This window comes from Dermacentor variabilis, chromosome 4, assembly GCF_050947875.1.
Source record: "Dermacentor variabilis isolate Ectoservices chromosome 4, ASM5094787v1, whole genome shotgun sequence".
In the NCBI taxonomy this organism is placed as follows: domain Eukaryota; kingdom Metazoa; phylum Arthropoda; class Arachnida; order Ixodida; family Ixodidae; genus Dermacentor; species Dermacentor variabilis.
Window position 1 is genome coordinate 125,624,786 of NC_134571.1, and position 27,718 is coordinate 125,652,503.

Sequence of the window (27,718 nt, forward strand, 5' to 3'; positions counted from 1 at the left end):
GCTTTTAGGCTTCCTCCGTTCCCAAGAGAATGCTCAATTCTATCTATATTATACTTCCTTATGTCAGCTGCCTTACGCTAGTTGATTAACTTCGAAAGTTCTGCCAGTTCTATTCTAGCTGTAGAATAGCGGCTGTTACTAATTTGCGCTACGTCACCATAATTACTATGCAAAACCAACTATCACAGCTGCCAGTCCTCCTGAAGTATGCTTCGATAATACCACTGGGCAGCGACGAAATAAGGCCAGTACCCGAATACGCGGTATGTACAGACAAGCTGTGCGTTCACGTGGTCTGAAATGCAAGTCTAATCTTATGTTTTACCGTCAATGGTGTGCGCCTGCCCCATATAGTTTCGCACGTATCTCCATGGTTGGCAAGTTAGCACCGGCCGCGCGGAATACCAGAACATTAAAACCAAGACGTTGGTTCTCAAAAGCCAGTCTCATATTGATGCTGTTGACTGGAACTTCATCGTATAGCATGCAATACTATGTCTAAAGAAAAATTAGATGCACCTTTCATTTTGTTATTATTTTGTTTTTGTTTTTAAGCTCGACAACAAACACATGTTATGCTGATTACATCTGTGGTGTAGAATGCTGTCGTTTAATTTGCGTGTATTTGTAACAACCAAGCACGTTATACTTTCACGAAGAGTCGCTAGATCTCCTGCTAGGCGTCGCATAAACCACGCCGGTTTATACTAGCTTCATTTAAGTGGGCGGGGCAATCATTCGTGTACGTGCAAGTTGTGGCACTTCCTAGACTCTCACGTGTATTCCTTATCTTTATGTAGGGTTTTTTTCTTTCTTAATTTGCTTTATTCCACTTATTCCCGCGCGCCTATAAAGGTATATGGTAAAACTATTAGGTATCGTCCGGAGTAGCTCACAGTGTTCTGCCGTGTGCGGTGCACGACCGAGCCAGCAAGGGCATCTGTGAGAGGACCCGTAAATAGGCGTACAAGAGTACGTGAGGCACGGCATCGCCACCGAAGCGAGTGGCTTCATCAGTCCACCGAGTTAATAGACAGCGGGCGGCTGTATAGAAAAATGCGGAATCCCGGCGACTCACCACTGCTTTGTTAGCGTCCGGAAGGCAGCCGTATTCGCTGGTAGGCAGCCTGTGTTCCAGAAATCGAATCAAGTATATGAACACGTCGGCTGGTACGCTGATAAGCACCGCCGCAGTGGTGCAAAGCAGGAACATCTCGGTGGGCAGCAAAAGTACCTGCAAGCGTGCGCCGCGCGAGCCCAGTGTTACACCGCGTATGCTGGGTAATACAAGACAAGCCGTAAACGTTATGTGCTCAATGACGATAGCTCATGTTGTAATATATATATATATATATACATATACATATATATATATATATATATATATATATATATATATATATATATATATATATATATATATATATATATATATATATATATATATATATATATATATATATATATATATATATATATATATATATACCTTTCGTTTTAATTATTACTAATATCAAGGTCCGCAAGCAGTTGCAGACACGCTGATACGCAGCAGCAGCCTCAGCAACAACGACGACGACGACGACAACAACAACAACAACAACAAAAGAGGTGAAGTGAGACACTCGAAACACGCGTCTTAGCGAGATCGATCGGGCGAGGAACGTGGTTTCAGCAATATTGGTGCGGCAGGATGCGAGAATCGATAACGCTGTAATAATATCACATCCCAATATTCGGCGTCGCTCAGACCCGTAAGTACGCGCCTCCCGTGGCATCGTAGTAAGTTGGAAGTCCACCATATCTACGATTTCCCGATATGAGAGGGTGATGACACGACATTCTCGATTACGTCACTTTTTTTTTTGCTTAAAACCCTATAGCCATGGCTATCTCGATACAAATGCGGCCGCCACGGCAAGACGCCGATCAGGCCACCAGCAGACGCCGAGAGGTGGCATGCGGTGCAGCAGGCGTATTTTCTCCTTATTCAGCGTAACTGTAGATTGCAACTCGCTTATCTTTTTGTTGTATTTTTTCCTCAAACACAGAATCGCAATTCTAGTGTAGCTCGGTTTAGCAGCTTGAAATAGGCTTGTTAGTTTTTTATGGTCCGGCTTTAAACATGATCGGTGCATGATCCAATGCATGCCTACCAAGCTCAGTCAGTCGAACCCAATAAAACTTTCGCAGGCCTGTATACTGTATGTTGTATTTTCATGGCATAACGAATTATTATTAATATTATTATTACTATTATTATTATTATTATTATTATTATTATTATTATTATTATTATTATTATTATTATTATTATTATTATTATTATTATTATTATTATTATTATTATTATTATTATTATTGCAATGCGAAGTACATGCTCAGCCTCTGCTCGGACGCTAGTATAAAATTAATGGTCATGCATAATTTTTAAGTACATGTTATCATGCGTGTTCTCTACTCATCCTAACATAATCTTCTGTATTCCTCCGTAGTCTGACGGAAGCTTTTTTTTTTCAACTGCCTCGTCGATACCTTCAAACACGGCGATACTTATACGCAATTGTGCTCATTATATCAGGGGGAACAGAGCGGGGCAAGTAATGACAGCATGCAAACGCCAGCAACGACTGGGCGCAAATTGTTCAGTGAAAGGGAGCTCGTTCGCACCCGACGTACCGAACTCAGGGTGAAAAAAGCGGCAATGGCCGAGAAGCATTTGAAACAGGCGTGGGTGGCCTTCAGAAACAGGAGGAGGATCGTCAACACTGCAAGTAAGTAACAGAGATAGATAGATAGATAGATAGATAGATAGATAGATAGATAGATAGATAGATAGATAGATAGATAGATAGATAGATAGATAGATAGATAGATAGATAGATAGATAGATAGATAGACAGACAGAGACAGACAGAGACAGACAGACAGACAGACAGACAGATAGATAGATAGATAGATAGATAGATAGATAGATAGATAGATAGATAGATAGATAGATAGATAGATAGATAGATAGATAGATAGATAGATAGATAGATAGATAGATAGAGGACATAGGAGTGTCTACAAACTTCTGTCTAAGAGGGTGAGGCCAAAGTGAAGAGCAAACCATAACAAACGATAGAAATCAATGCGCGAGTAGGACGCAACCTATGAAGTCTATAGCCTATAAATCCCTCCCGGAATGCAACGAAGCTGCGGATATGGTGTTGGCATCGCTGAGGCTCGTTCGTCCTAGTGGAGCATAAGACCTACTTTTAGCCGCAGAAGCTTGATGTGGGCGAGTTGGTTGAGCATACTTGATGAAAAAAGAGAGCGCTACGAAGACAAGGACGAAAGAACAACATGTACGACAGACAAGGCGCTACTTCCAACTAAATGTTTTTTGAAGAAACAGAACTTTAAATAGATGCAACCAAGGATGGCCCATCGTGACATCACGACCTCCTTATCTCTTCAGAAAAGCTATCTCCTTTTCGGTAAGCGTCACTGAAGGGCAACTAATGCACGTGCCCTCGGCCTTTGCAATGTAAAAGGCTTCCAATATCTCCCGTTCTAGTCTATCTCTAGACCATGCCAGAAACCTGGTGTCGCGAAGATACGGACGGCAATTGTGACGTTTACAGTGTTCTGCCAGATGGCCCCCAGCATTGTTATTTACGGCCCAATTGTGCTCACGCGCCCTTTCATTAAACACGCGAACCATGCTCTAAGAAACATGCAGCGCAGTACACTGCTTGCAAAAGTAATGTCGTATACGAGATACCCCTAAGTTGCCAACAGGTTTATATCGGTCAAACCGGACGGTGTTTTAATGAAAGGGCGCGTGAGCACAATTGGGCCGTAAATAACAATGCTGGGGGCCATCTGGCAGAACACTGTAAACGTCACAATTGCCGTCCGTATCTTCGCGACACCAGGTTTCTGGCATGGTCTAGAGATAGACTAGAACGGGAGATATTGGAAGCCTTTTACATTGCAAAGGCCGAGGGCACGTGCATTAGTTGCCCTTCAGTGACGCTTACCGAAAAGGAGATAGCTTTTCTGAAGAGATAAGGAGGTCGTGATGTCACGATGGGCCATCCTTGGTTGCATCTATTTAAAGTTCTGTTTCTTCAAAAAACATTTAGTTGGAAGTAGCGCCTTGTCTGTCGTACATGTTGTTCTTTCGTCCTTGTCTTCGTAGCGCTCTCTTTTTTCATCAAGTACTTTTAGCCCTCTTTTCCCACTTCATATCTTATTGACCTAGCCTCGCCTAATCTATAAGCTAGGTCAAGCCAACACAACCTAAACCAACGCTACACAACCCAACCCATTCCAACTCAACTAGAAATAAAATAAAAGAATGGGAGGTCCATATGCAATGCAGATTTTGTAGATTTGAGCACTACGGGGTGGCCTCGTCATAACAGAACCGGAGGCGCGTCTCTAAAGTTTCTCACTTGGACATAGGCTCTGAATAAGGTGTGAAACTCGCAAGCTGTGTGGAGCTGTACATCGCAGCAGTGATATATTTAAAGGGAGAGGCATTAGAAACCCCTCCGGCACCAGCCGTAGCCGCAGCAGCAGCAGCGCTGCTATAGCGACGTTCATGACGCGGCGTTGAACTGAAGGGTACGGACATCTCCTAGAAATGCGCGCCCATACGGCGTTTGGTTCACAAACAGGAGGGCGGTTGAACACTAAAATGATAGAGCGCATTTGGCTTCTCATTAAGCGCATTAGGCTTCTCGAGTGCCTTGACCGTTTTATCACCGCCGCAGATCGTTTCGTTTTGGGCTAAAACAGCTTTACTTGCCGCGTCGCTCTTCAGTGATGGACGCGTCACTTTAGTTGGTGCAATAAAGTGGTACGCGACGTGCCAACCCTGAACGTCGGTGTGGCGCACCTTACTGAGACGCGCCCCTCTTACCGCGAGCGAGCGCCACTTGTACGTCGACCTGGGCGCGCGTCTACGCGACCCTCTTCCACTCTGCAACACCCTTCTCACATCCTTTTCTCTCTACACCTCTTCTCTTCTCCACTCTCTCTGCCTTTTCAGTCCAACCAGCGCAACATAAAACCCGCTACGTTCTGCAAAAAAAAAAAAAAAAAACTTCAGTGGTAAAAAGAAAAAACAAACGTCTCTAACTTTAGCCACTTAGCAGCTCGCGTGCTAAACGGACGCATGCATTCTCTACTAGCTACAGTCGGGCTCTGAAAGTCATCTGAAAGTCAAGTAGGGTGGCTCACTGGGTGTGATGGTGCACACCATAGTAATGTTAAGATGGTTCCAGCAGGAGAAAAAGAAAACGCGAATGCGAATAAAAGGCAGGAGACAGGACAAAGTTGGTCCAAAACAGAACGGCTTTGTTCCGTTTCCTTCCTTTTACTTATGCTCATGTTTTTTTTTTCCGCATGCTGCAACTATTTGAGCGTCAACACGAAGGAAAATGGGACAGTGGAGAAACGATAAGTCAGGTGCGGTATTTCTTCTGCGTCCTTTGCTCCTTCACAATTGTCCTTATATGTGCTCCTAAACAAAGAACCCACTGAAGTCGGGTACAACTTAAGAAGGCAGGAGAGATCCCGCCCAGAGGACCGAAGCGCGGCAGCCGACTGCTTCCGCGACTAAAGAAATAGTCCTGTTGACGCGATCCGGCCCAGTTCGAAGCGCGGGGTGCCATGTTCTCCTTCGGCGGGGTCATCCGGCCTCCGGCTCATGACGTCAGTTTAGAGTGCGTGCCCATTGGTGGAGGCTCGTGCGCATCCGCCTTTGAGGGGCAAATGCCGCTGCCTTCTAAAATTGTGCCAGACCATAGCACGATACTCTATGTCGGAACAGGTGGTCTGTGGACTTTCTCGAACAGGTGCTGAAGACGAATACCTTTCGGGCCCCTCTAAATAGGCTTTCACACGTGCTCCGAATGACAGTAAAAATGAAGGTTTAGTGTTCACATAACTTTTTGTAAGAGGAAGTAAAAGAAAAAAAAAAGAAAGCAGATGTGTGTTCCGCTTGACCTCCGGGCTGAACAGCTTGTGACCGTGCGCGCCTAAAGATCTCGTTAGCACGAACCGGAGGCAGTTGTCGCAGATCACCGCACATTATGTTGTCCAGACTGCCGAGCAGCTCGTCGTACTTGCACGTGATCTGCACGTCGTTCGACTGTGGAGTCATACCCCATACAGGCTCACACTCCCTGAAGCAATGCCTCATACCCTCGTAAATGTGGCCCACATGATGATAGTTTTTGCACAGCACATCACGAAACGCTGGAAACTAGCCTAAGACATCTCCGCTGTAGAACGGGAAGACAAGTGATAAACTGATAACACAGAATGCATATTAACATAATTCACAACTGAATACTGAAATGGAGCACTTCCGAAAAAAAAAGTTTATACTTTAAGCGAGCGTGTTGTGGAGAATAATAAAGGTGAAACGCTCGTCAAGGCGAATAATTTCAGCTGATGGACACCGTCTACACGGAAAGCAGTGACGTGTCCCCAAATACTATACGGCATAAACGAGTTGGAGAGGGCCCGTGTAAACGCCTTCATAAGAAAAAAAAATCTAAAAGGAAAAAACAGCCTAAAAAGTTTTTTCTTACTTTTAGGACATCTCATTTGTTTTCAAAACTGTAATCTCGCAAAATTCCTTCTTTCTTCTTTTTCCTTTTCGGACCAACCTCCATTGCAGACAGAAGTGCAAATGACTCGACTCACGCTGCGTGCAGGACGACAGAGAGCCGTCGGAATAGGCAGGCGAAGGTATGGAGCCGAGCAGTAGGGCCTCGACGATTTCGATCGTGCCTACGCCCTGCGACGAGAGAGACGAAGAAAACGCTGCGAACATAAGTACTCAGTGTGCCAGACACTGGCACACACACACACACACACACACACACACACACACACACACACACACACACACACACACACACACACACACACACACACACACACACACACACACACACACACACACACACACACACACACACACACACACACACACACACACACACACACACGCACACACGCACACACGCACACACGCACACACGCGCGCACACACACACACACACACACACACACACACACACACACACACACACACACACACACACACACACACACACACACACACACACACACACACACACACACACACAAAAGCAAGGCGCAGTAAGCTGAACGTCAGTGTTCCAAAAAATTGAGAAAAAGTCACTTCTTGTGAAATTACTTTCGAGTGAAATAGAGCTGTCGCGTGACATCCGTTTTTGAAAACTTTTCATTTTACGCTTCAAATGAACGCCCTCGATCTCCGAATACCAGAATTAAGTGCTGGTGAGCTTCAGTGCACTCTATTTCACTGTGATAGCTTTCGTATGATGGCGTCTGTGTTCGCATTTGCTCCGTCTGTTCCGGTCGTCCCCAATGCTGCCACCCGTTGCCAATGTAACGCAGCATGGCGGGCGAACGAACGAACCAACGCGAACGCGAAAACGTGACCACCTTCTGCTTGATGACGTCACGACATACGAGTCTGCTGGGAAGCGATAGCGAAACTAGGTCGTCGTGCAAAAGGTACTATAGTAAATTATTTAGTGCGCTCTGACATTTTCCAGCATTTTCTGTCAGAATGGGAAATGAATTTCAATAACAGTTTTTCAGAATAATTTGCTAGTTTCTATTCTGATTTAGTGTTACTCTTGGGTATCCATTTAGGCGTGCGTACAGGCGCTTCCCATCGATAAATTTAAGCACCTTAAGAAAATTTTCGTCATTTTTCAGCTGTACTTGAACGTTGAGTGCGTCTGGAGTTCCCAACTCGCTCTAAGGGCAAACGGAGCACTGGTAGCTGCTCTTTATTTCCTCAGCAACTGTGCGTCCCATATTGAACTCCATTTACGAGAGACCTCGAAATAGTTGTCTGATAGAGCCTCTTGAATGTGGAACATACAATAAATCAGCCAAGAGGAGTTCTCAGCGCTCTGTTTGCATTCAGAACGTGGGACGCCTCAACGTACACGTACACTTCCTCAGGTTGAGCACCGAGAAACGACTGGTAGCACACTAATAGCACTTCCACCACATAGACCAACTGACCTGTAGCTTGTGGTTGTGGCTAGAAAGGGTAAGCAATTATTTAATCTCAACTTCCTGGTCATTCTTTCTTTTCCAACTTTCCCCCCTGGAAATGTGGCCTATTTTCCTCTAAGCAAGTGTAATGTAGACACTAAACTTATTGCAATGTTAAGTACGTCCTTATATGCCACTTCAAAAAAACACTAAATAGGTATACTACATCACCATATATAGGGGTAGCATATTTTTTTATAAACTCAATCTTTATTCTTTTTATTACACGGGGGAAAAAGGTTATCAGTGAAGAGATCAAGGCTAGACTTCGCTAATATTCAAGTTTGTGCCGGAACCTCTGCGCCCATGGTACGTTAATGTGACTTCACGGTTGGGCCCTTCTGGCGCAATTAACGTTATCAAAACTTTCCATACCGGTTCAGTCTCCGTTTGGTAAAGAACGCAATTTACAGATGTTCAAGATTTCCTGCGGCTTCAAAATATGGCGTTAAACATAACATACACTTGAAATATGCCGTAGGCTGTCACAAGGTTCAAGAACCACAGGCCGGACCAATAAAAGAAAGAAAAACAAATCAGAGAGAGAGAACGGAAGAGAAACATGGCATTTGGAGTCACAAAAGGTTTACAAATGTGTTATTACCAAATCGGGAAACCATCAATATACTAACGATAAATTATATGGTCGTTCAATATAGCAATTCATTTGTGACAGACAATTACGTGGACCCGTGCAGACGCGGTTAAAATACGTGACGTCCCCGTGGAGAGCTTGTGCAGAAACTCCAGAGCGGAGTCGTTAGCTGTTTATCAATATTGCGTATTTTATGCTTTGCCATGCCTTACCTTGCGTAAGTGTGGCCGTTTCGCTCTTACGAAATTATAGAGCTGGGCGAATATCAACTTTATAGAATACGAAATGAATAGGCATAGTAGGTATCGAATATCGAATCAAATATCGAATATTTAAGCAGAGACACACATATTTACAGAATTAATATTTATTTCGGTATAATTATGTACGAATCTTGTACTGACTATCGCAAAAAAGAGAGATAACTATCAGCAACAAGGGGCTAGATTTAAACATAAGATCGCCAATTGTCATTAAAAGACTGCGAGAATAGCTTTTTAACAGCTAGCGACTGCTTTCAAACAAGTTTTTGAAGAACTAATGACTGCTGTTTCTTTCCAAAAACGCCAAATGAATGATTTCCTAGAAAATATCAGAAGTTGTGGAAAAGAGGAGAAAAAAGGGTTCTGGATTACTCGTGAGCCGTGCACGCTTGTAAAAGGATTGCTTGCAAGGCTAACCTCACGGGTTGTAGAGTAAAAGGTGAAACTGCTAATGACTAGACTTCCAGTAACAGTGAACAACACACTATATAAGCAAAATTCGGAGTTTATCATTATACGTTTCCGCCACGAAATAAACGTCGCTCCGAAAACTCCTGATAAATATGATGAATCGCGATAATTCGTTTAGCAGGCGGTGAACAGTAACCAAACCTTCACATACGGTTGATGCGAAATATTTCGTTAGTTAGATATTTCGTAATCTAATGAGCTGCTCACTTTCTACTATCGCGAGAAAAGACGAGACTGTTTCTTTCTCGGTAAAAGAAAAAAAAAGCTATAGACCAATTAACACAAAGATCTTACGGATAGCACTAATAGAAAATTTCGTTATTTTACGAAGAAAAAGTGGACAGAATTTATCACGCCCGAATACATTAAACTCTATGTGGTGTTCGCGTTCAGATACGACAGATGACGTACACGTGTACAGGTGAAGATCGAACTGAACAGTAACCTCTTGTTCTCACGACGCGCAATCGAACGTTGAAGCTAAATAAAGAAAATTGGCTCACATCAATTCAAATGTAGTATACAGGCAACAATCATTCCTTCGCCCCTTCAGACACATAGTGCGCCGCAGAACAGTTTCATTAACGTAATCCAACTCCGCATGGTTGACTTTGCCTAAATGCGCTGACCATGATTAGCCTCGTGCATTATGGTACATGTTGTGCATCTTATCGCCACGCGTCAAGTGTATGACGCTTTATTATATGCGGTTAGCTTTATTTCTTGCGCGAACTTCAGCAATAGGCACACGTTATTTTAATAAGGTCGGCCGTATTTTAGCACAAAAATCGCACGCGTTCTTCTATAATCGTGAACTCTGCCTCAGTTGCACATACATGAAAAATTATATTCCCTAGCCGCCCATGTCACATGGTAGCGGTCGGGACGTGCACTGTAAAATAATTTACACCCTTAAAAGCGAAAAAGGGTGTAAATGTGTCTATAACTCACACCCGTAGGGTGTGATTTGTATAACCAACACCCCAAGGGTGTGAGTTATAGACACATTTACACCCTATTTTGCTTTTAGGGGTGCAAATTATTTTTCAGTGTGCTACTTCCTTCCACCTCTCCAACGTTTTATCGGCGAGGAGGAACGTCGCTTCGAACCAGGGCTGCCGCACCGCCCTCCTCCTCGCACTCGTACGTGCGGATTGCCGTTTCTACCAGTGGCAGCTTGGAACGGTAGCGGCAAGTAGCGGTGCTATTGCGAATCACTACGATTCTAACGTATTTCGCGCGTGATTGCTGCGGCGTCAGATGACTCAAGGTCAACGGGCTACCACTGGGTTGTATTCGACTGGAAAGATTACTCTCGGAAGCAACTTCAGCCGTGTCTACTCTGTGGACTCCACCACTACGGTTACAGACAAGCTTCGGCTTCGGATTGCCAGCATAAACAGAAAGGAATTGACGCCGTCTGCTTTGTTGCGCCTATGTTTAGAAGATTTTATTTCCGGTAAGCGCACCGCGACCAACTCGACACCAATGATCAACCTGCGCTATGAACCAAAGGTGCATATTCGAGTCGGTCAACTAGTGCGAATGGACAAAGTCGTCCATTTCTTCGTGTACGAAGAATTGAAGTGAACCTCTTCAAATGTGTTTTAAGATTATCGTTCTTGGCCACCAACATTTTGGTGAAAGTTGGCCGGAGACGTATGTAAAGACGAAGAAAATTAAGGTATATTCTTTTTCGTCCTGTAACCAGAGTCATGCCTACCCTGTGCCCGCCGCCCCTATCGTTCACATGGGCTCTCCCATGCTTCGCCATCTCGCCCGCAAGCCGTGTGGCCGACGCCGCGCATAGCTCGCTGTATTACTTGAGAGAATAAACTAACTGTTGCAGATAGTAGTTGCTCGTTTTATTGCGATAGCTATTATAGGGACAGTCGACGCGCATTTCTGCTGTCGCCGTAGCCGTGATGTTCCCTATGAAGTCCAAAGGGGATAACATATATAGTCGTCGCGTGGCGCTTGCTGTATGTGCGAGTAAAATCTTGCGAAGGTGAGCCGACGATGGCAGCTATATCTCGAGCGCGGAAGGGAGCAAACTGGGGAGGGTGCACCGCCTTCTGTCGCGCGCAAGACACTGGGGGAAAGGAGGGGCGGGGCATTCTACTCCGGCGGCTGCGGCGTATGGAGCGGCCGAAATGTGATGAGTACACTCTAAAACAATATCACACGCTTTGGGTCGTATCTTGCCACACAACAATAATAGTCATCTCTCTTGTCCGCATTTCCTTTCTTTAACGCTGCGAGCCCGGTACTTCTGAGTAACGAAAGGCATGCGCGTCATCAGCATGGCATAGCTTTCCCGACAGGAAAGTAGCGGGCACGGCGTTTTCAAGAAAGGAAACGCAAGCAAGTCAGATGACGATTATTGTTGTGTGGCAGATATACACCCCAAAGGGTTATATCGTGTACGATATACACTTCTGTCTAAGCGTGTACAGAGTCTAGGTGCGCGGAGGGCTCAAAGCTTCGTGTGCGCTGTGTTCTCGACGCTTAGTTCGCGTTGAATCGAGAGGCAGCACGAAGGTCTATTCGCTCGCTGCTGCTGCCGCGCTTTCTCACTCCAGCGTTCTCACAGCGAGCTTCCGCGCGGTCTACGAGTGAGATGTAATCATGTTTACTTGTGCGCGCGTGACACCGTGCTTGTTAATTTATTTAGTAAGCGAATGTTTACAACTTTATACGGCCGATAAAACTACTACCCTTACTTGGTATACCTGTCTACTAATTTACTATAGGAATCGACGCTTCGCCTTTCGGGAGAAACTACGACTTTTTCTGCTCTCCCGAGTCGGTGACTTGCACTTGTGCAGGTACTACTCGTCAGAAATAAAAAGAAAGGTGCGCACTTGCCCACACATTGTGATTTCTACAGATGTGAGCCGCCCTTCTCAGACATACAGATTATAGAGAAAAGCAGAACACGGTTGCGAGGGAAGTTTTAGCAGCCTTCTCCGTTTAGAGATACTGAGATAGTTGTAATCAGTGACACATTTGTAGCCTTGTATCATTCAGAAAGCACCTTGTTGGAACTTTCAGCGTGAAACATTTGTCTGTTTCCTTCCTTTTCACAATTGTGGTCCAGCCGTCCTGCACGTCTTCGAATTCTTGGGTAGGTTATGGGCGATCTTTAAGACCTAATAAATCAGTTGGTAGCGGTGCTCACCCTGTCTCTTTGGTCGGCGTGAGTATTAATTTGTGCCCCTTTTATAATAGCTATACTCGCTTTTACAGATGATTTATGAGCTGCCTACAATGTAGTCGAATCTAGGTACACACATGTTGAGTTTCTCGAGCTTTCCTCTTGAATTTAGAAGTGTTTAATGCGAAAGGTTATTGGCGAGTTCAACCGGGTTTCCTGTAATGGGTACCTGGCGGGTATCTGGCCGTTATCGTGGTATGATACCGAAGATAGCGCAGTCTAAAAATGTGGCCCGATGTCCCACTGAGCCCATTGGGTATGTGGCAGACACTGTGTGTGTGCCACTAGATATTTGTCCATAGGTTATGTGCTACTCTTCAGTCAACCTCTTTGATATCAACGTGGGTATGCGCCAATGTGCATGTGCCCTCTTCAATGAGCCTCACTGACCACAAATTTGGTCGCTGGGTATCGAAACATCAATACACAACACTAACGAAGGTATTACCTGAAGTTGACTAAGCTATTTTTTTTTAATGCAGCTCTTAGGCGCCCGTTCCCGCGGCGAGTGTCGGCTTCGTGCCCTGTAACCGAGTCAATGAGCACAACGAAAGGTGAGAGCGAACGCGGAGCGCAGCAGGCGATGAAAGACGGCGAGAGTGAAGAGAGCGCGAGGAGGAAAACGGAAGCGGAGGGTACCGCGGAACCATGAGGCGGAATGTGGAGGAGGAGGGTATGGCCAAAGCGTGAGAAGAAAAGCATAGCGCCGCGCAAGACGGACTATGGCAACGATGGCTACGAGATGGTGCCATAGTTGCGCGCGTCGTTAGGGTGTTTTCGATGCGCTCGCTCGCCTCCGCTCCATTCGCAGGGGCGCGCGCATCCAGCACTCTACGCGTCGTCTGTTCACCAAAAGCGCTGCATGAGCGGAGGTCTGTCTGCGGCAGCTGCTGTGAATCGCGTCCACACGTCAGCCGCGCGCTGCTTCTCGCGATCTCCCGATTAGCGAGGCAGTCGTGCCACACGTTGCTCCGTTTGGTACGTACCACACGAGAGATTGTCCGCGCCAGCCAATATATCGCGCAATGAAAATACATATAGAGCTGTGTTCGAATTTCGCATTAGGGAGTTTTGTAGGCGTTGGTAATTTTTTTTTTAAATAGCATCGATACACCGTAGCGTTCTTGCTCGTAGGATATCGATTGTGTGATTGCAGCTGGAAGGAGGTGAAAGGAAGAAATCCTTACCATGAACACTGCCATGGCAACGCGAACAGATGCGGTGCTCGGACCTAAGGGAAATAAGCAAACATTACTCACGTTATCCATTTACACACCCCGAACAATGTCTAGCAATAGTTTAAATTGTGTCCCCACATGAGGTACAAAAAACTCACACAGAAACTCCTCTGAGAGTTGTTTAAGTATGCGAAAGCATTGGGCCACTCGCTCATCTCCGTGCAGCCCAGTGTCACTATCAATGCTATTCCCGCCAGTACAAACGACAGCGCTGCAGCGACACGAACTGCTGCGAACGGCGGCGCAAGGTGCATTGATGACGCAAGCAAAGTACTGCAGGAGGCGGCCCCAGATGCGCTGATGGCGTTCCGATCATTATAAGCCGTTATCGCTCTTTAACGCCTTATCCATCCGCATCGAACCATTATGAATCATGATGAACCGTACTCCGGCGGCGGCTGCGTTTTGCACGGCCGCGCAAACCATATCTTGAAAGCGATCTGTGATGCGGACAGAGAGTGCTAACTGCTGATAGCTTCGCGCGCTGTGTTCTAGCCGGTTACTTTGCATTGCATAGAGACGCGCGGGCCGCTATCTTGAAAGCAATCTGTGAAAGGGGCAGAGTGCAGTCCATCATCAAATGCATCTGATTACGCTACAAACAGCCGATGTTAAGACGGCTGCGCGTTTGGCACGTTTGAGACACGGCACATTCCACCTCCTGCTGTTTTGCACAGTCTGTAGAGTTATGTTCTCGTTTGTCTTCTAACGTGACGTTTTACTGACCTCACTAACGTTGTCGGTTCACGTTGGCTCGCATAGAACATTGTGAGAACGAATTCGTGCGTCAGCGTTCACTGTAAACCCATGTAAGGTTATTGAGAGCAGCTGATGGTATTCAGCGCACCAAAACGCATGACGCGATCGTGCCTTGTATCCACGTCAAAAGGTGCGACACTTTCAGCAAAACAAGAATGCTCGGCCCCAAACACTTTCACCCTTTTCAAGGGCTTCATGACTGCAAGTAGCAACGATAGAAGACTGTATGCTGTTTAATAAGGTTAGTGCGAGGTTGATGTCGTTACTTGAACAAGGAAAGCTTACCCATTTTGCGTCTTCTATTCCTCTACTTCTTTCTTCACGAGACGCCACAACGCAAGAGGGCGGTTCGTGTTGGTTATTCATTAAGTGTTACCAGTGATCAAACGAAGTACGTTAAGGCGAACGCAAATATTAAAAAAAAAGTTAGTTAACCCGTCGCTACGAAGGGTGTATCATGACGGCACTTTTTAAAATGCCGCATAAGACAACAACAAAATTTAAATTAATTCTGGTACATTACGGGCCGAAACCGAGGTCTGATTATGAGGTACGCCGTAGTGGGGGACTCGGAATTATTTTTTAGCCAGCTGCAGTTCTTCTAGCGTGCGCCTAAATCTATAATTTAATGAGCTTTTTTGCATTTCACCCGCAATCAAATTGCTGCTGCCGTAGCTGGCACCGAACCCGCAATCTTAAACTCTACAACCCAACGCCACTATGCAAGCTACTGCGGTGGGTCTACGCGGCAATGTAAAGATGATTTGCAAAGGGAATGTGAAGTTAAGCATGCAGGTTTCTTTTCTCCTTCGTAACAAGCATAAAAAATATTGGCGTTCAAAATTTGTGAAATTCCCTTTTTGCTAGATTGCGCTCCATGCTACTCCTTAATTTTATCCGTTGAAAGACTGTCCTCTCTGTCACGTCCTCCTTTACTTCACTCACCATTGGGTTCCGTTGTATTCGAATTTATCTTTTTTTGTATTTCAATTTATTCTTTCTTTCTGTATTCTAGTTAATCCTTCCTTGCTTTCCTATTGTCATACAATTTTTGACCCTATAACTACATCGGTTCTATCTTACGCATTTCCACTTCGTGGTCTGAATTGGAAAGTTGTTCTTGAATATTCGAGCACAGATATTACTTCCTTTTTTTTTCAGCACCTTTAGATTTAGCTTGGAAGTTGTACTATGTTGGTTGTACCAGTTTTCGAGAGTGCCGTGCACGACTCCGCATCACGTGCAGTCGCGCGAGCGCAGTATACGGTGTCTACGCTCTTAGCGGTCTTTGCTAATCGCGGAATAAAGTGCTGCCGCAAAAAACAGCCTCCGAGATCCATGGCACGCGCAGGTCTCGGAGGTTGTGCCCTGACCATGGAGTTACCTAGGTTTCGTACAGGAAACTCTGGCGCTGCAGTTGTTCAATCACTATGGAAATGATGACAAGCTGATGACCCAGAGCTGATGACACAGCTCTGTGTCCGCGTCATTCCTTTCAGTCTTCTGGTCCTTTTTCGGACGCTAAAAAAAGGTGTTATCTTAGGTACCTTTATGTGCACCTAAATCTAAGTGCAGGAAGATTTTCGCATTCCACTTCTATTAGTACGCGGCCGCCGCAACCGGGAGTGGAACCACCGCTGAGGAACAGCGGCGAGCGCAAACAAGAAATGGTTGGGCTAGTCTACCTCTATAGCGCTACCTTACGAAGCATGATCATAATGACGATGACGGCAGCAAAATTTGTCGCTATTCATACTTGTGAAAAGGGGGGTCGAGGTCAATAGGAATAGGGCGGCGTGAGCCAAACTGAACTTGGAAGTGTTCAATACAGTTGAAATCCATGAATCTTTGCAGAAAGAAAAGGAACACTTGAAAATAAGAGAAAAGTTTTACAGACGTGTCAGATTGTCACGGAAGCGAGGCCGAGAAAGGAGGAGTAAGAAGCGAACAAGAGACCGGGACCACGTGATCACGCGCGCGCACGAGCTCCGAACGAAGAAGAACGACTGGCCGTCGTCTGCGGCGGCCGTGTACCGTGCCTCGAAGACCTGTCAAGACCTGCGTGCGCTGGGTCACAAGCATGGACATTAGCAGCAGAGACAGCGTCATTGTCGTCGCCACCTTCAGCTGCGTGAGTTTTGCAAGATTTAAAGGCTGTTTCGTCTACCCTTTCGCTTGACGACGCATGAAATGTTTCGTCAAGCCTATATAGCTCACACTTCGCACTGTGCGATTCGCTCACGGAAAGATACGTGGGCGTTGTCCCGCTCAGACTAGGAATTACGTTACGCTTAGGTCACCCCAACCTATGCTGTTCGCATGTCCCGCATTGTTCCGCGGTATCCCAGCAGAAGTCCTCTGCGGTGAACGTACGATCGCTACTGAGACATGACTGCCACTAGAAGGACACCTAGAAACCACAGACGCAAAAGTAAACCATCACGAAGACAACGACGGTACTTCCAACTGCTTCATTTCGAATACAGACCCAAGTATAATTATAGACGTGGTTGCATGCGCAGAAGGCTTCAATCACACAATACGACATAACCGGCACTCAAAGAATCTATAACCTCAGAGTTATACAGCTGGATTGACTTATCACTTATAGATGCGCTGTATAACTTTTTTTTTTATCCTGAGTGGCTGCCATTAATTCGCGTGTGGTCTTGATTCTTGCTCTCACCAAAAATATTTACATCTCAAAATCGCGGTTAACACCTTGCAGTGCGTAAGTCGGCGCACATCTAAGCGGGGCGTTAATCCGGCTGCATAACTCGAGATTAGATACTTCGAAAGGGGGCTGCCTTGCCAAGTGTGATTGGTGCCTCTTACGCATGCGACCATGTGTAAATTTATTCTTGGGTCTGCATGCCCAAAATAGATCAGTTTGAAGCACCGCTCTTCTCGTCGTGATTAAATTTTGAGTATGAGGTTTTTGTGCGTCCTCTTAGTGGAAATTTTGTCTCAAAGCAGGTAGAAACTGTGTAGGCCAACGACAAGGCCTTCTGTAACATGCTATCGCTAAGCGCGTCAAACGAAAAACGCCTGTGTACTGTCCATTGGGTACACGTTAAAGAATCCCATGGAGCTGGTCGAAATTAATCTGGATTCACACACTATGGCGTGTCTCATGACCAGATGCTTGTTTTCGCACGTAACGCCCCAGAATTATTTTTAAATAAATTTCGACACTGTTCACAATAGCACTTCCGATCAGACTGCGCAACCACCGGGGCTGGGAGGTTGGAGTCGAGGCAGTTGGAGTAACAGCGGTTGGAGTCAGGTCGCCTGCACGTGGTACACTGACTCAGCTATAGGCTCCCGAAAGAAAGTGAACAGCGCCAAAACGCAGTGTGCAGAGAAGGCAGACTCAAAAAGGCGCTGATGCTGATCATCGACCTAGCCATATATGACTCTACTGGCGGGGCCTGGGTAGGCCTGCTGTCAGGCGTGATGTGTCGTTCACATCCAGCAGTGGAGTGCGAAAGAGGCTGAGCACGTTGGCACCCTATGTTCTCTATAGCCTTGACACGGGTGGTAGCTGTGATGTCGGCCCACAAGAAGCGGTCACTATATTAACACCCACGAGTCGTGATGTCTTGGCACGACCTCTGATCCGACCCGCCCTCGTCGCAATCATGTAAATTAAAGTAACAAAAAATCGCTCTCGATAGCTCGTTTTTAGGCTGTTTTATCTCCAGTTCTAACGCTGAAACGAGACGCGTATTGTATTCACTTGAGGGGTCACTGCGTGGCCGAGAAGGCCGGAATTTTCACTGTGTCGATTCAGCCTCTGGAGCATGAACCCTTGTGCCGGGCACCGCAAGAAAGTTCAACGCGCGGGTCATTGCAGACATTGACAAAACGCGCAGCTCTGCGTTTCGATCCAATCTGCATGCTCAAGGAGAGGATCGAATTGCGGAATATAAAGTAATGTTCAGTTCACCAATAGTGCTTCATCTGCAACGCAGTTCGAATCGAATCGCGAACGCAAAAGCGCGTTTTATTTTCTTCCTACAAAATGCGGGCTCTGAATGCATTTTGAAATCAGCTGGATCACGACTGATAGAGGGTTTATTTCTAGCCTCTATATATAAATAGAATGAAAATAGGGCGTAGGCTGTCACTTAATCGTGGTGAATATGTCGTGTTCGTTAGCCAGAAAGATACCGTAAAAGCCTATATAATGCAGACCCGCATATGTTACACGAGGCAAGATTTTGGGATAGCGAGAACAGGAAAGAAAAAAGTTTTCATCCGCGTATAATACAAGTCAGGCAAACTAAGTGTAAACATTTATTCACATTGGAGTTACTGCTTTAAACATCGTTCTCTCGGTTGCGCTTTCTTCGGGCAGTTCCTTGCCCGAGAACTCTTTCCACAGCTCACCCTCTGTGTTGGCGAGCGCGTTCGAAATGCTGCACTTCTTATATTATGGGGTATTACGTGGCAAAACCACTTTCTGGTTATGAGGCACGCCATAGTGGAGGACTCCGGAAATTCCGACGACCTGGGGTCCTTTAACGTGCACCTGAATCTAAGTACACGGGAGTTCTCGCATATCGCCCCCATGGAAATGCGGCCGCCGTGTGCACTTCTTAAAAAGCTTGCTATGTCGGCACGTTATGGCGGCCCCAACCACGCCGTCTCGTTACAATATATTGATAGCACCTCATTTACGCTATAGAGGATGATGAGGATAATTACGGCAGCCGCCGTGCTTGTTTAGTGGCTATGGTGTTGGGCTGCTGAGCATGAGGTCGCGGAATCGAATCCGGCCCACGGCGGCTGCTTTTCAACGGCGGTGAAATGCGAGAACATCCGTGTACTTAGAATTAGGCGCACGTTAAATAACCCCAGGTGGTCCAAATTATTGCGGAGTCCCCCACTACGGCGTGCCTCATAATCATATCGTGGTTTTGGCACGTGAAACCCCATAATTCAATTCATTGACATAATGAATTGACAACGACAGGATGATGACAGCTATGCAGTATTAACGAAACCAAAAGATGTGTTTTTTGCGCGCAAGTTAAAACACACACAAAAGGAAGACACATAGAAGAAAACACGGGCGGCACTCCCCACTATGTGTCTTCCTTTTCTGTGTGTTTTAACTTGCGCGCAAAAAACATTTATTTTAGCAAGCACCAACCAGGCCAACAAGCAGTTATGTTGTAACGAAACCAAGACTTTGAGCCTGTCTTCTGGCTGGAATTTCTGTTTGGATCAGCATATAGTACGGCGAAAATTTGGGACCAACAATTGAAATAAATTTTCGTAATATACGCGGGTTTTTACGTTGGTCAAAGAAACAAAATTGAATGAAAGAACTTTACTAGTAATAATTAAAAAAAAAAACATCCAGCCAACTTCTGCGTATATATGTGAATATGCCGCTGTTTTCACGCACCGCACTTTTTCTATCTGTGGTGCTTAATTCACTGTTGCGACATATCTCAAATCTGAATGTTATGGACGCTCGCTGGTACACGTTTTATAACCGTACAAAAAATGGGTACATTTCGCACGCCGCTATGTGGAAAAGCACGCGCGCCTCCGTTAACCATATAACACGCGTTCTTTCTTCTCCGCACGGCGCTAATAATGTGGAACCGGTTTACTTTCGCAGGTCAACAATTTCGTGATCTTCTTGGTGCACGTGTTCCCACCAGAAGGCAGGTTCAACAACAAGGAAGCAGGTAAATGCATTGAGCGACTTCGCGTTGTGAGCGCACGAACGAAGCATTATACGCTTCAGAACAGCCGGGGGCCGTCATCTTGTAGATCGCGCAAATTGCGCAAATTGGGTAAAATTGCGAAACGCCCCTACCTTCACCTTGTTTATCTTCTTGCTTTAAGACGTCATGGTGTTGTTGCTTTTTCCGCGCTTTCATTTCAGATCATATGGTCTACATCATCGGCGTGAAGACTTTCGAGAGCGCAGTCAGCGTGATTGTGGATATCATGACCATTATTGGGGTGTGGGACGTAAGTACGCTACGTGCTATACACGCACTATGCAGCCTGCTTGCCGAGGGTGGATGTCATGTCCTCGTAAGGCAACTGTACAGTAAGGTTTAAGGAACGTTGCTCGGCTTTGTGCCCAATTACTTTCAGCCCTTCTAGATGTGGGGACTCTCAAATGGTATCGCATAGACAACTGGACTAGAAAAAAAAAATACGGAATACCAGGACAAGTGTAACAGGAAGTTAATTACGTTTGGCTTAGATTATTTAAAATGAACAGACATACATGAAACGAAGGCGAAAATATGGGCCACATGCTTTGAATCGACACCGCGACGTCTGCATGCATGTGGTGTTGTGTACTGCGCTTGCATGTTCTGTGTAATGCACGTTGCATGTTCTGATACGGCGGTGGCTTCTTTTATGGAAACATTGAAGGAATTGTACTGACACGATATTTCCGGCTCTTCATCTTACTACGTTAAATGAAGATCCCGGACCTCGAAACTCTAGAATAAAACACTGGCATGTCTCATAGTGCACCAAAAAAGTGACAGAGGCAATTTAGTCTCTTTACGTGCATTGAATGCGAAAGCATTCTCACCCTTCCGCGCGATACTTCTCACTTAGTCATGTGATCGAATTATACAAAGTCAATTTTGAGGGTAACCCACCCACAATTTGGGGGTGAGCCAAGTCAATTTTGGAGTGGGCTAGTTCAGTTTTGAACGTGGGTCAACTCAATTTTCGGATTGCGCAAAGTAAATTTTTTTTTGGGTGTAGGTCACGGAATCTGTCCGACGCCGTCGCAGTTCACCTTGGGATGTCGCAGTGTGAGTCCCAGCAGTTGGTCCAACTCTGGGAACGTGATGTCTTCACTTTGTCACGTGGGTTTTGGTACCATCGGATGTTAACGCCGGACGCTCGCCGTACTTCCCGCTCCATGGGGCATATAATGCTTTCAGGTTAACAATTTATTATAATAACTTTTTACATCCCGTTTCGTTTTCGTTTCCGTTTCCCTGTAAGTGACTGTGTCGTGACGTCATTGCAAACAAGGTGGTCACGTGGGAGCTGGACATCTCAACGATCACCTCCTATGCTACTACTCGTTGTGAAGCGCGATGTAGCAGCATAGGAGACTACCGAGCGAGCCGGTACTAGCGTAAAACGTCGCACTGTCCTGTTCCCACGTGACCAACTTCAGCGTAATGCCGTCGCGACACCGTGATCTGGGAGCGAGAATGAAACTGGCTGTAAAAAAATGCATTATATTAAATTATTTAGAATACTCTGAGACGTGCCAGTATTTTCTTTTCTAGGGTGTCGAGGTCCACGACCTTCATTTAACGCAACATAATAGAGAGCCGGAAATATTAGTGCTCCTTTAAGCGATGCGTAGTCATAGAGTTCGATACAAATCTAGAGCCGAGGACGACTGTCATTGGGCGACTTCAAGTTTCGTTTGCCTCGGTTTGCAGATGGACAAGCGTAATACTACGACCCGTAAGCTGGCACACGGATACCGCCAAAGGTTGATTGCTCACCTGAAGGTAAGCGCTGTACTGGACAAAAACGAAACCACGCCATAATAGAAAACTGGGCGAGTTGGCAAACGTTCGTCATGAACGTTCAACAACGAAGGAAGTAGAAAGAAGAGCAGAAGGCAGCGCATGCCCCGACAGTTAGCACTTTCTTCTGTCTTCGTCTCAGTAGCGCTGCGGCCATACAGTTTGTCACAGAAAAGTTCTTACGCTAGAATTGTTCGTAAGAGCAGATGTCAACCGATCGGGATGTCGGACATATTATTATCGAACGCGATCGGTCAGTTACAGACAGCCGTTACTCACGAAAAGCTTTGTGAATTCGCTTCCTGATCTCCAACTGCTCCAAAAACCACGCGCGAATTTTTCTATTCCTGTTATGCAGGAACGAATTGCTTATGCGGGAGGAGAAACCCTGTCGCTAATTGCGTTGTTCCTAGAAGTGAAAAAAAAAAAATGTATAACGTGCGTTGCGACAGTTCGCGCTTCTGATCGACGCAGGAAATGACTGAGCACAGGCTTTTGATGGATTTATATTTCGCGCTTCTCAAGCTTGCCAAAGTAAAGCAGCCTGCTATTGATAGATGGCGCCACCGGTCTGTGGTATCGTTTTGAAATTTTTGACAATGGCGCGAACAGTTGCATCTCAAATATTCTGGCAAATGATTATGGGGAGTCTGCGTGAATGCAGCGTCATACGAACACCCTGCTATCTTAGTCTATGACTTTTGGAATGACGTTTACTGGGAGGGCTGCCTTCTTGTGTTTGGAAACGTACATACTAGCAAGTTTTTTTCTGCGTTCCGACACGAATGAGCTCTCAGATTACAAAATAGTTTTCCTGGCAAAGCGCATATTGCAACTAGCACATGCAGCCTCCATAGTTATAGCAGGGTCCTTCATTAAGGACCCTGGTTATAGCTTCACGAATGTTGTTATAGCTACACAGCAGGTTCCATCCCGGCCGCGGCGGCTGCATTTCGATGAGCGCGAAATGCAGACACTTACGCATACTTTGATTTAGGTGTATGTTAAAGAACCCCAAGTGGTCAGAATTCCGGAGTCCGCCACTACGACGTGAACTATCTCATAACCGCATCATGGTTTTGGCGACTGAAACACCAGAACTTAATTAATGTTTAATGTGGTTGTATATATAGATACGTCCAATATTTGTACCCCGAAAGGTTGTGCGCCTTGTTTTATTTTTTTGAGACGGCAGTTGAAATTGTTAGCGAGTTTGGTTAGCGGCCGGTACGAGTATATGTAGCATTTGCTCGATATAAGTACAAAGTGTACCATTATCGAGCAATGTGCTAGTACGCGCATACGTGTACAGTGACACGTCTTGCTTGCGCTACAATTTTTCTGTCATTCTTTTCTTCTTTTCGGCACCAGGAACCAAAACGTGCGCTGCTCCTCTTCATTATTTGGTCTATAACCACGTCGCCGGCGAGCGTTGGCACCGACATGGTCTACAATTACCACACAAGCGGGAGCGTGAGTATGCGCTCATGGTTGCATTCGGCTTCTGTTTGTAACGCATAAAAAATCTGGAATTATATCCACATCGAAAATTCTCTCCCAAGAGTTGAGGAGACAGGCTGCAAAAATACTTAGCTGCGTATTGAACCTCGGAAAACGTATTAGATCATTCACGGCCATACATTCGACAGACAGTACTTCAACGCATTACTTCCCGTATAGTACTGTCGCGTTGTGCATATAGTGTCGCTGAAGGACCAGACAGTAAAAGTATCCAAAACTAGGAGTAACGAACTTAACGGCTTATTGACCTAACCTAAAGACGAGTCACGCTCGAATCACAACGACAGCGGCCAGCACAATCGGCGATTGTTGAAAATCTCCGTGCGGATCATATGCGCGTCGGCGATTTATACATAGCTCGTCGACGGTTCCAGCGTAATCGCTGGCGCTCGCCTGCCTTTCAGTATTTATCCCTCTGTTCACGCCGCTCGTGTAACCTAGGGCGCTATAACGTAAAACTGTTCCAAACTTTTCTGTTCCAATTCTGCAATCAGCCCACCGCGATTGGTAAAAACTTTTTTGGGGCCACCCCCACTTCACCTGCCTGTCACGTGACGTCACGAAAACCGCGATTGCTTCCCATGTGATATGACATGTACACACTGATTATGCATAATTTGGTCGAACAAAAGAATAGTTGTTTCTCATTCGACGCCTTTTCACCATTATAGCCCTCGGATATTGGTCAAAAGTTTTCGGGCTGCTCCCACTTCACCTGCCTGTCACGCGACGTCACAAAACCGCGAGAACTCACCTCGTTAAAGTGACGTGTATGCGTTAAAGGACGTGTACGCGTTAAAGGCATTATCAACTGAATTTTCTTCTGAATAGCCGCAGGCTACCGCGTTCCGAAAGGAATAAAAGATGGCTGCCGCCGATCGCTGAGGCACTGGCTACTCGCACCTGCCGGAGATCATGAGTTTATTTGCGTGTAATAAAACTTTATGCGTGGCCGTGCAACGTTCTCGAGCACTTTCGGCACGTTTACGACCTCATTCTGCCAACTCTTCTTTACTGAGAATCCGTTTTAGCGTCGTTCTTAAGCTTCCGTTGCATGCTGCCGCGATTGTCGACGAGCCGCCGCAAGTTAAGTAAGCGAAAGTGGACCAATCGCAGACGCCGGCACCACCCTCTTCATCCGGTTATCGATATTCAGTGCAGTGGCTCGGCCCTATCGAATCCCTCTTCACTTGAGCGTGCTCCTCGCCTCTTTTGAACCAATTAGGTAAGACAAGCCGCTAAGTGTAGACAATGTTATTCGTTTTTCAAGCAAACAAAAGTAACCTCCTATGAACGAGGAGAGCATTTGATTGGTCGGTTCAGACAACCCTGCGGGTGACCGCGCGATGCTTGCGACAGCGGTAGCCCAAATTTGATGTCAGGAGATTGGAATAAAAACATATTAGAATATCTTTACGTTATAGGGCCCCTAATTACGGAAGGTTCAGCAACAACATAGACAGGAAAATAGAATCCGTGACAACAGTCGAGAATGTTCCGTTACATGCAGGCGCTCCTTTCCCCGAGCGATAACATACCTAACTCATTGTTAGCAGGTAAAAAACGGTCACCGCAAATATGCGTGTCGCTATGTGCGGTCAAAAACTGAATATGTAGCAAAATTAGCACATCGTTGCGATATCATCGCTATTACCTTTTCGTTAATTGAAAAAATAACACACAATGAAAACATATTTTTTAACCTAGGACACCCATATGCAAAATATGTAGCCAATGACTGAATCTGAGTGCACCAGAAAACGACAGATGTGGTACTTTCTCACATTTTTTTCTTTTTCTCTATTATTACTTGGTATCAGCGCTAAGGCCTTCTTATACTTGAGTATAGGTAGCACGGGTAGTCCCTTTCTTTCTTTTGCGTATGCGTCACTCTAACTGTAGCCACCGATGTACATCGCACTTTGAGCGCTGGGACAGCCTCATAAGCATTTATTAGGCTTCGACAGTCTTGAGCTCTCCAACGATATACGAAGTAACCAAAGAAAAAGGGGAAAAAAAGCTAGTAGCTTTTGGAGTACTTTATCCCATCGATACCTGCCGAGGAGGACAACCGATCATATCGAGAAACGAACCACGTTGTAAGCATGAATGTGTAACAATGCATGCCTCGCACGTGTTTAATATGTAAAATAAAGGGGAAGAGAATAACCATTCATACAAACACTGCTACAGACTCTTGTGCATTTTTTCTTCCATGTGCAGGTGGAGATGTTCATAATGAACGCTGTGATCCGATGTTCAATTGAAGCGGCTAAGGTAAGCTCGGCACCAAGGGCAGCGCCTTTGCGGTTTAAGTTGTTTTTAAATCCTGATAACAGCGTTAGCACTTGAAAAACAAAAACGCAGAGCATGCAGAAAGAGGTTCCGAAGATAATAGTTCAAAGATTCGGACACTTTATTAGCTTCCGCGCGGTATTTGTGGTTTTCATGGCTCTGTGCACTCGAATTCACCCTGTGGTTGTTGAAGGCACCTCAGTCGTAGTAATGCCACGTTCGCTTTGGTTCAGCAGCCAAATAGCCGCATCTTTCTTCTCACCTCCCTTCACCGCAGTTCTACGTGCTGTACCGTTTCTTCCGGCTCTACAATCGTCTCGGGGCCGAAGACCTGCCCATTGTCGTCGAAGGAGCCACGGAGGCCACATCTCCCGCTGTCCTGGCGTTGACCGCAATCAGTGGCGGCAGCGGGACGACAGGCGCCGAGCCGGCGGAGTCCCGGACAGGATCGGCACACTTCAGACGGCGCACGCCTTACGGGGCAGGCTCCGTGCCGATGAGGAGCATAATGGGCGCCGACACTGCCTCCGAAGACCCGAATCTCCGCGGCCAAGGGGGCACCGCGGAGGCACAGCGTCGTCCTTCAAACCGCGCTGACCGCCGCGGCACCACCAGTCATCTTAACGACATCGTTCAGGACGCAGGCGCGGTTACCGATGGTGGTCTCAAGCTGGACGTCGAGCACAAAACCTCCCACGACTCGCCCCGCAAGGCGGCCCCCGTCAGGCCCAGCTCGCGCAAGCAGTCGTACGAGTTTGGCGGTGATGCTTCCGGTTCCGCCGGCGCGCTGGGCGGGAAACTTGCCCTACCGGAGCGCAGGTCCGGTCGCCGCCTGTCTATCATGTCTCCAGCGGTACAGGTGGCAAACGTACTGCAGCCCGTGCCAGAGGCGGCACCGTTGCCCGATAGCAACGTCTCCACGGCGTCCGCTTCGCCAACGTCCCCGTCGGCTAGTTCCGTTCTGAAAAACCAGCAGGATGGGTCTCCGCGGCACTACCAGAAGAAACACCGTGAGACCGGGGAGGAAGAGCACGTTCCGGAGCCTCCGACAGCTCGAGAGGACGCTCCCGTTCTCGCGACTGCCGAAGCCGCTGAACGCACGGCAGCGGCCGAGCGGCCTTCAGCCCTGCGGCGACATGGACGAGGCGGCCACCGGCTCATGACGTCAGCCTCGCCATCGGCCAGCAGTGGCTCGACGCCGTCGGTCTCGCCGGACAAGTCCGCGCAGGCCACAGAAGACGTGACGTCGGAGGACGAGTCCGCCATGACGACGACGACGTCGACGAGGAGGGAGAGGAGCAAGTCGAAGGGGACTTCGAGGCGACGGTCGCGTTCCGGCGACAAGTCCAAGACTAAGCACAAGCCTTCAAAGAAACATCCGCATACGTCGACGAAAAAGTCTTCGCCTAAGATGCTGTCGTTGACGTCGTCAGCGGAGTCGTCTGTGAAGTCACCAGCAGACGAGTTTTCAAATAAGCAGTAGAAAATGCAGTCTCGGTGTCTCATCGCAGAAAGCATTTTCTTTTTCCTCTAAACGTTTCTTTTTGTGTGAGACTCTGTATATTCGGCTCAATGTGGTTAGTTGAAGTGGTGTTACTTGTTCACTAGTTCCCCGCATAGAGGTCTTACGTCGATTTGACGACAGTGTATATAGTCAACTTCGCAGATTTGCGCAAGTAAATGTTTCG

General features: G+C 46.5%; 1 protein-coding gene and 1 long non-coding RNA gene across 2 annotated transcripts; one reads left to right on the top strand and one right to left on the bottom strand.

Moving 5' to 3' along the window:
- Positions 1-1,084: 1,084 nt before the first annotated feature.
- LOC142577929 (uncharacterized) lies at positions 1,085-6,774 on the bottom strand. The gene is made up of 3 exons (XR_012827105.1): positions 6,709-6,774; positions 2,680-2,768; positions 1,085-1,234 (listed from the first exon to the last, which is right to left on the bottom strand). It is a non-coding gene; the product is annotated as an uncharacterized LOC142577929 (long non-coding RNA).
- A 9,866-nt stretch (positions 6,775-16,640) lies between these two features.
- On the top strand, positions 16,641-27,513 carry LOC142578327 (uncharacterized). Its single transcript, XM_075687725.1, has 7 exons — positions 16,641-16,801; positions 20,306-20,375; positions 20,576-20,664; positions 22,125-22,196; positions 23,586-23,687; positions 25,959-26,012; positions 26,308-27,513. Exons 1-7 carry the CDS (start codon positions 16,751-16,753, stop codon positions 27,511-27,513), a joined length of 1,644 nt encoding a protein of 547 aa, XP_075543840.1. The 5' UTR covers positions 16,641-16,750.
- Positions 27,514-27,718: the final 205 nt, after the last annotated feature.

Excerpts from the sequence above, each read along its gene's own strand:
- LOC142578327 (XM_075687725.1), top strand. The coding sequence starts at position 16,751 with ATGGACATTAGCAGCAGAGACAGCGTCATTGTCGTCGCCACCTTCAGC. Across the intron at positions 23,688-25,958 it reads ATTACCACACAAGCGGGAGC|GTGGAGATGTTCATAATGAA; the intron begins GTGAGTATGCGC and ends TTCCATGTGCAG. Across the intron at positions 26,013-26,307 it reads GTTCAATTGAAGCGGCTAAG|TTCTACGTGCTGTACCGTTT; the intron begins GTAAGCTCGGCA and ends CCTTCACCGCAG.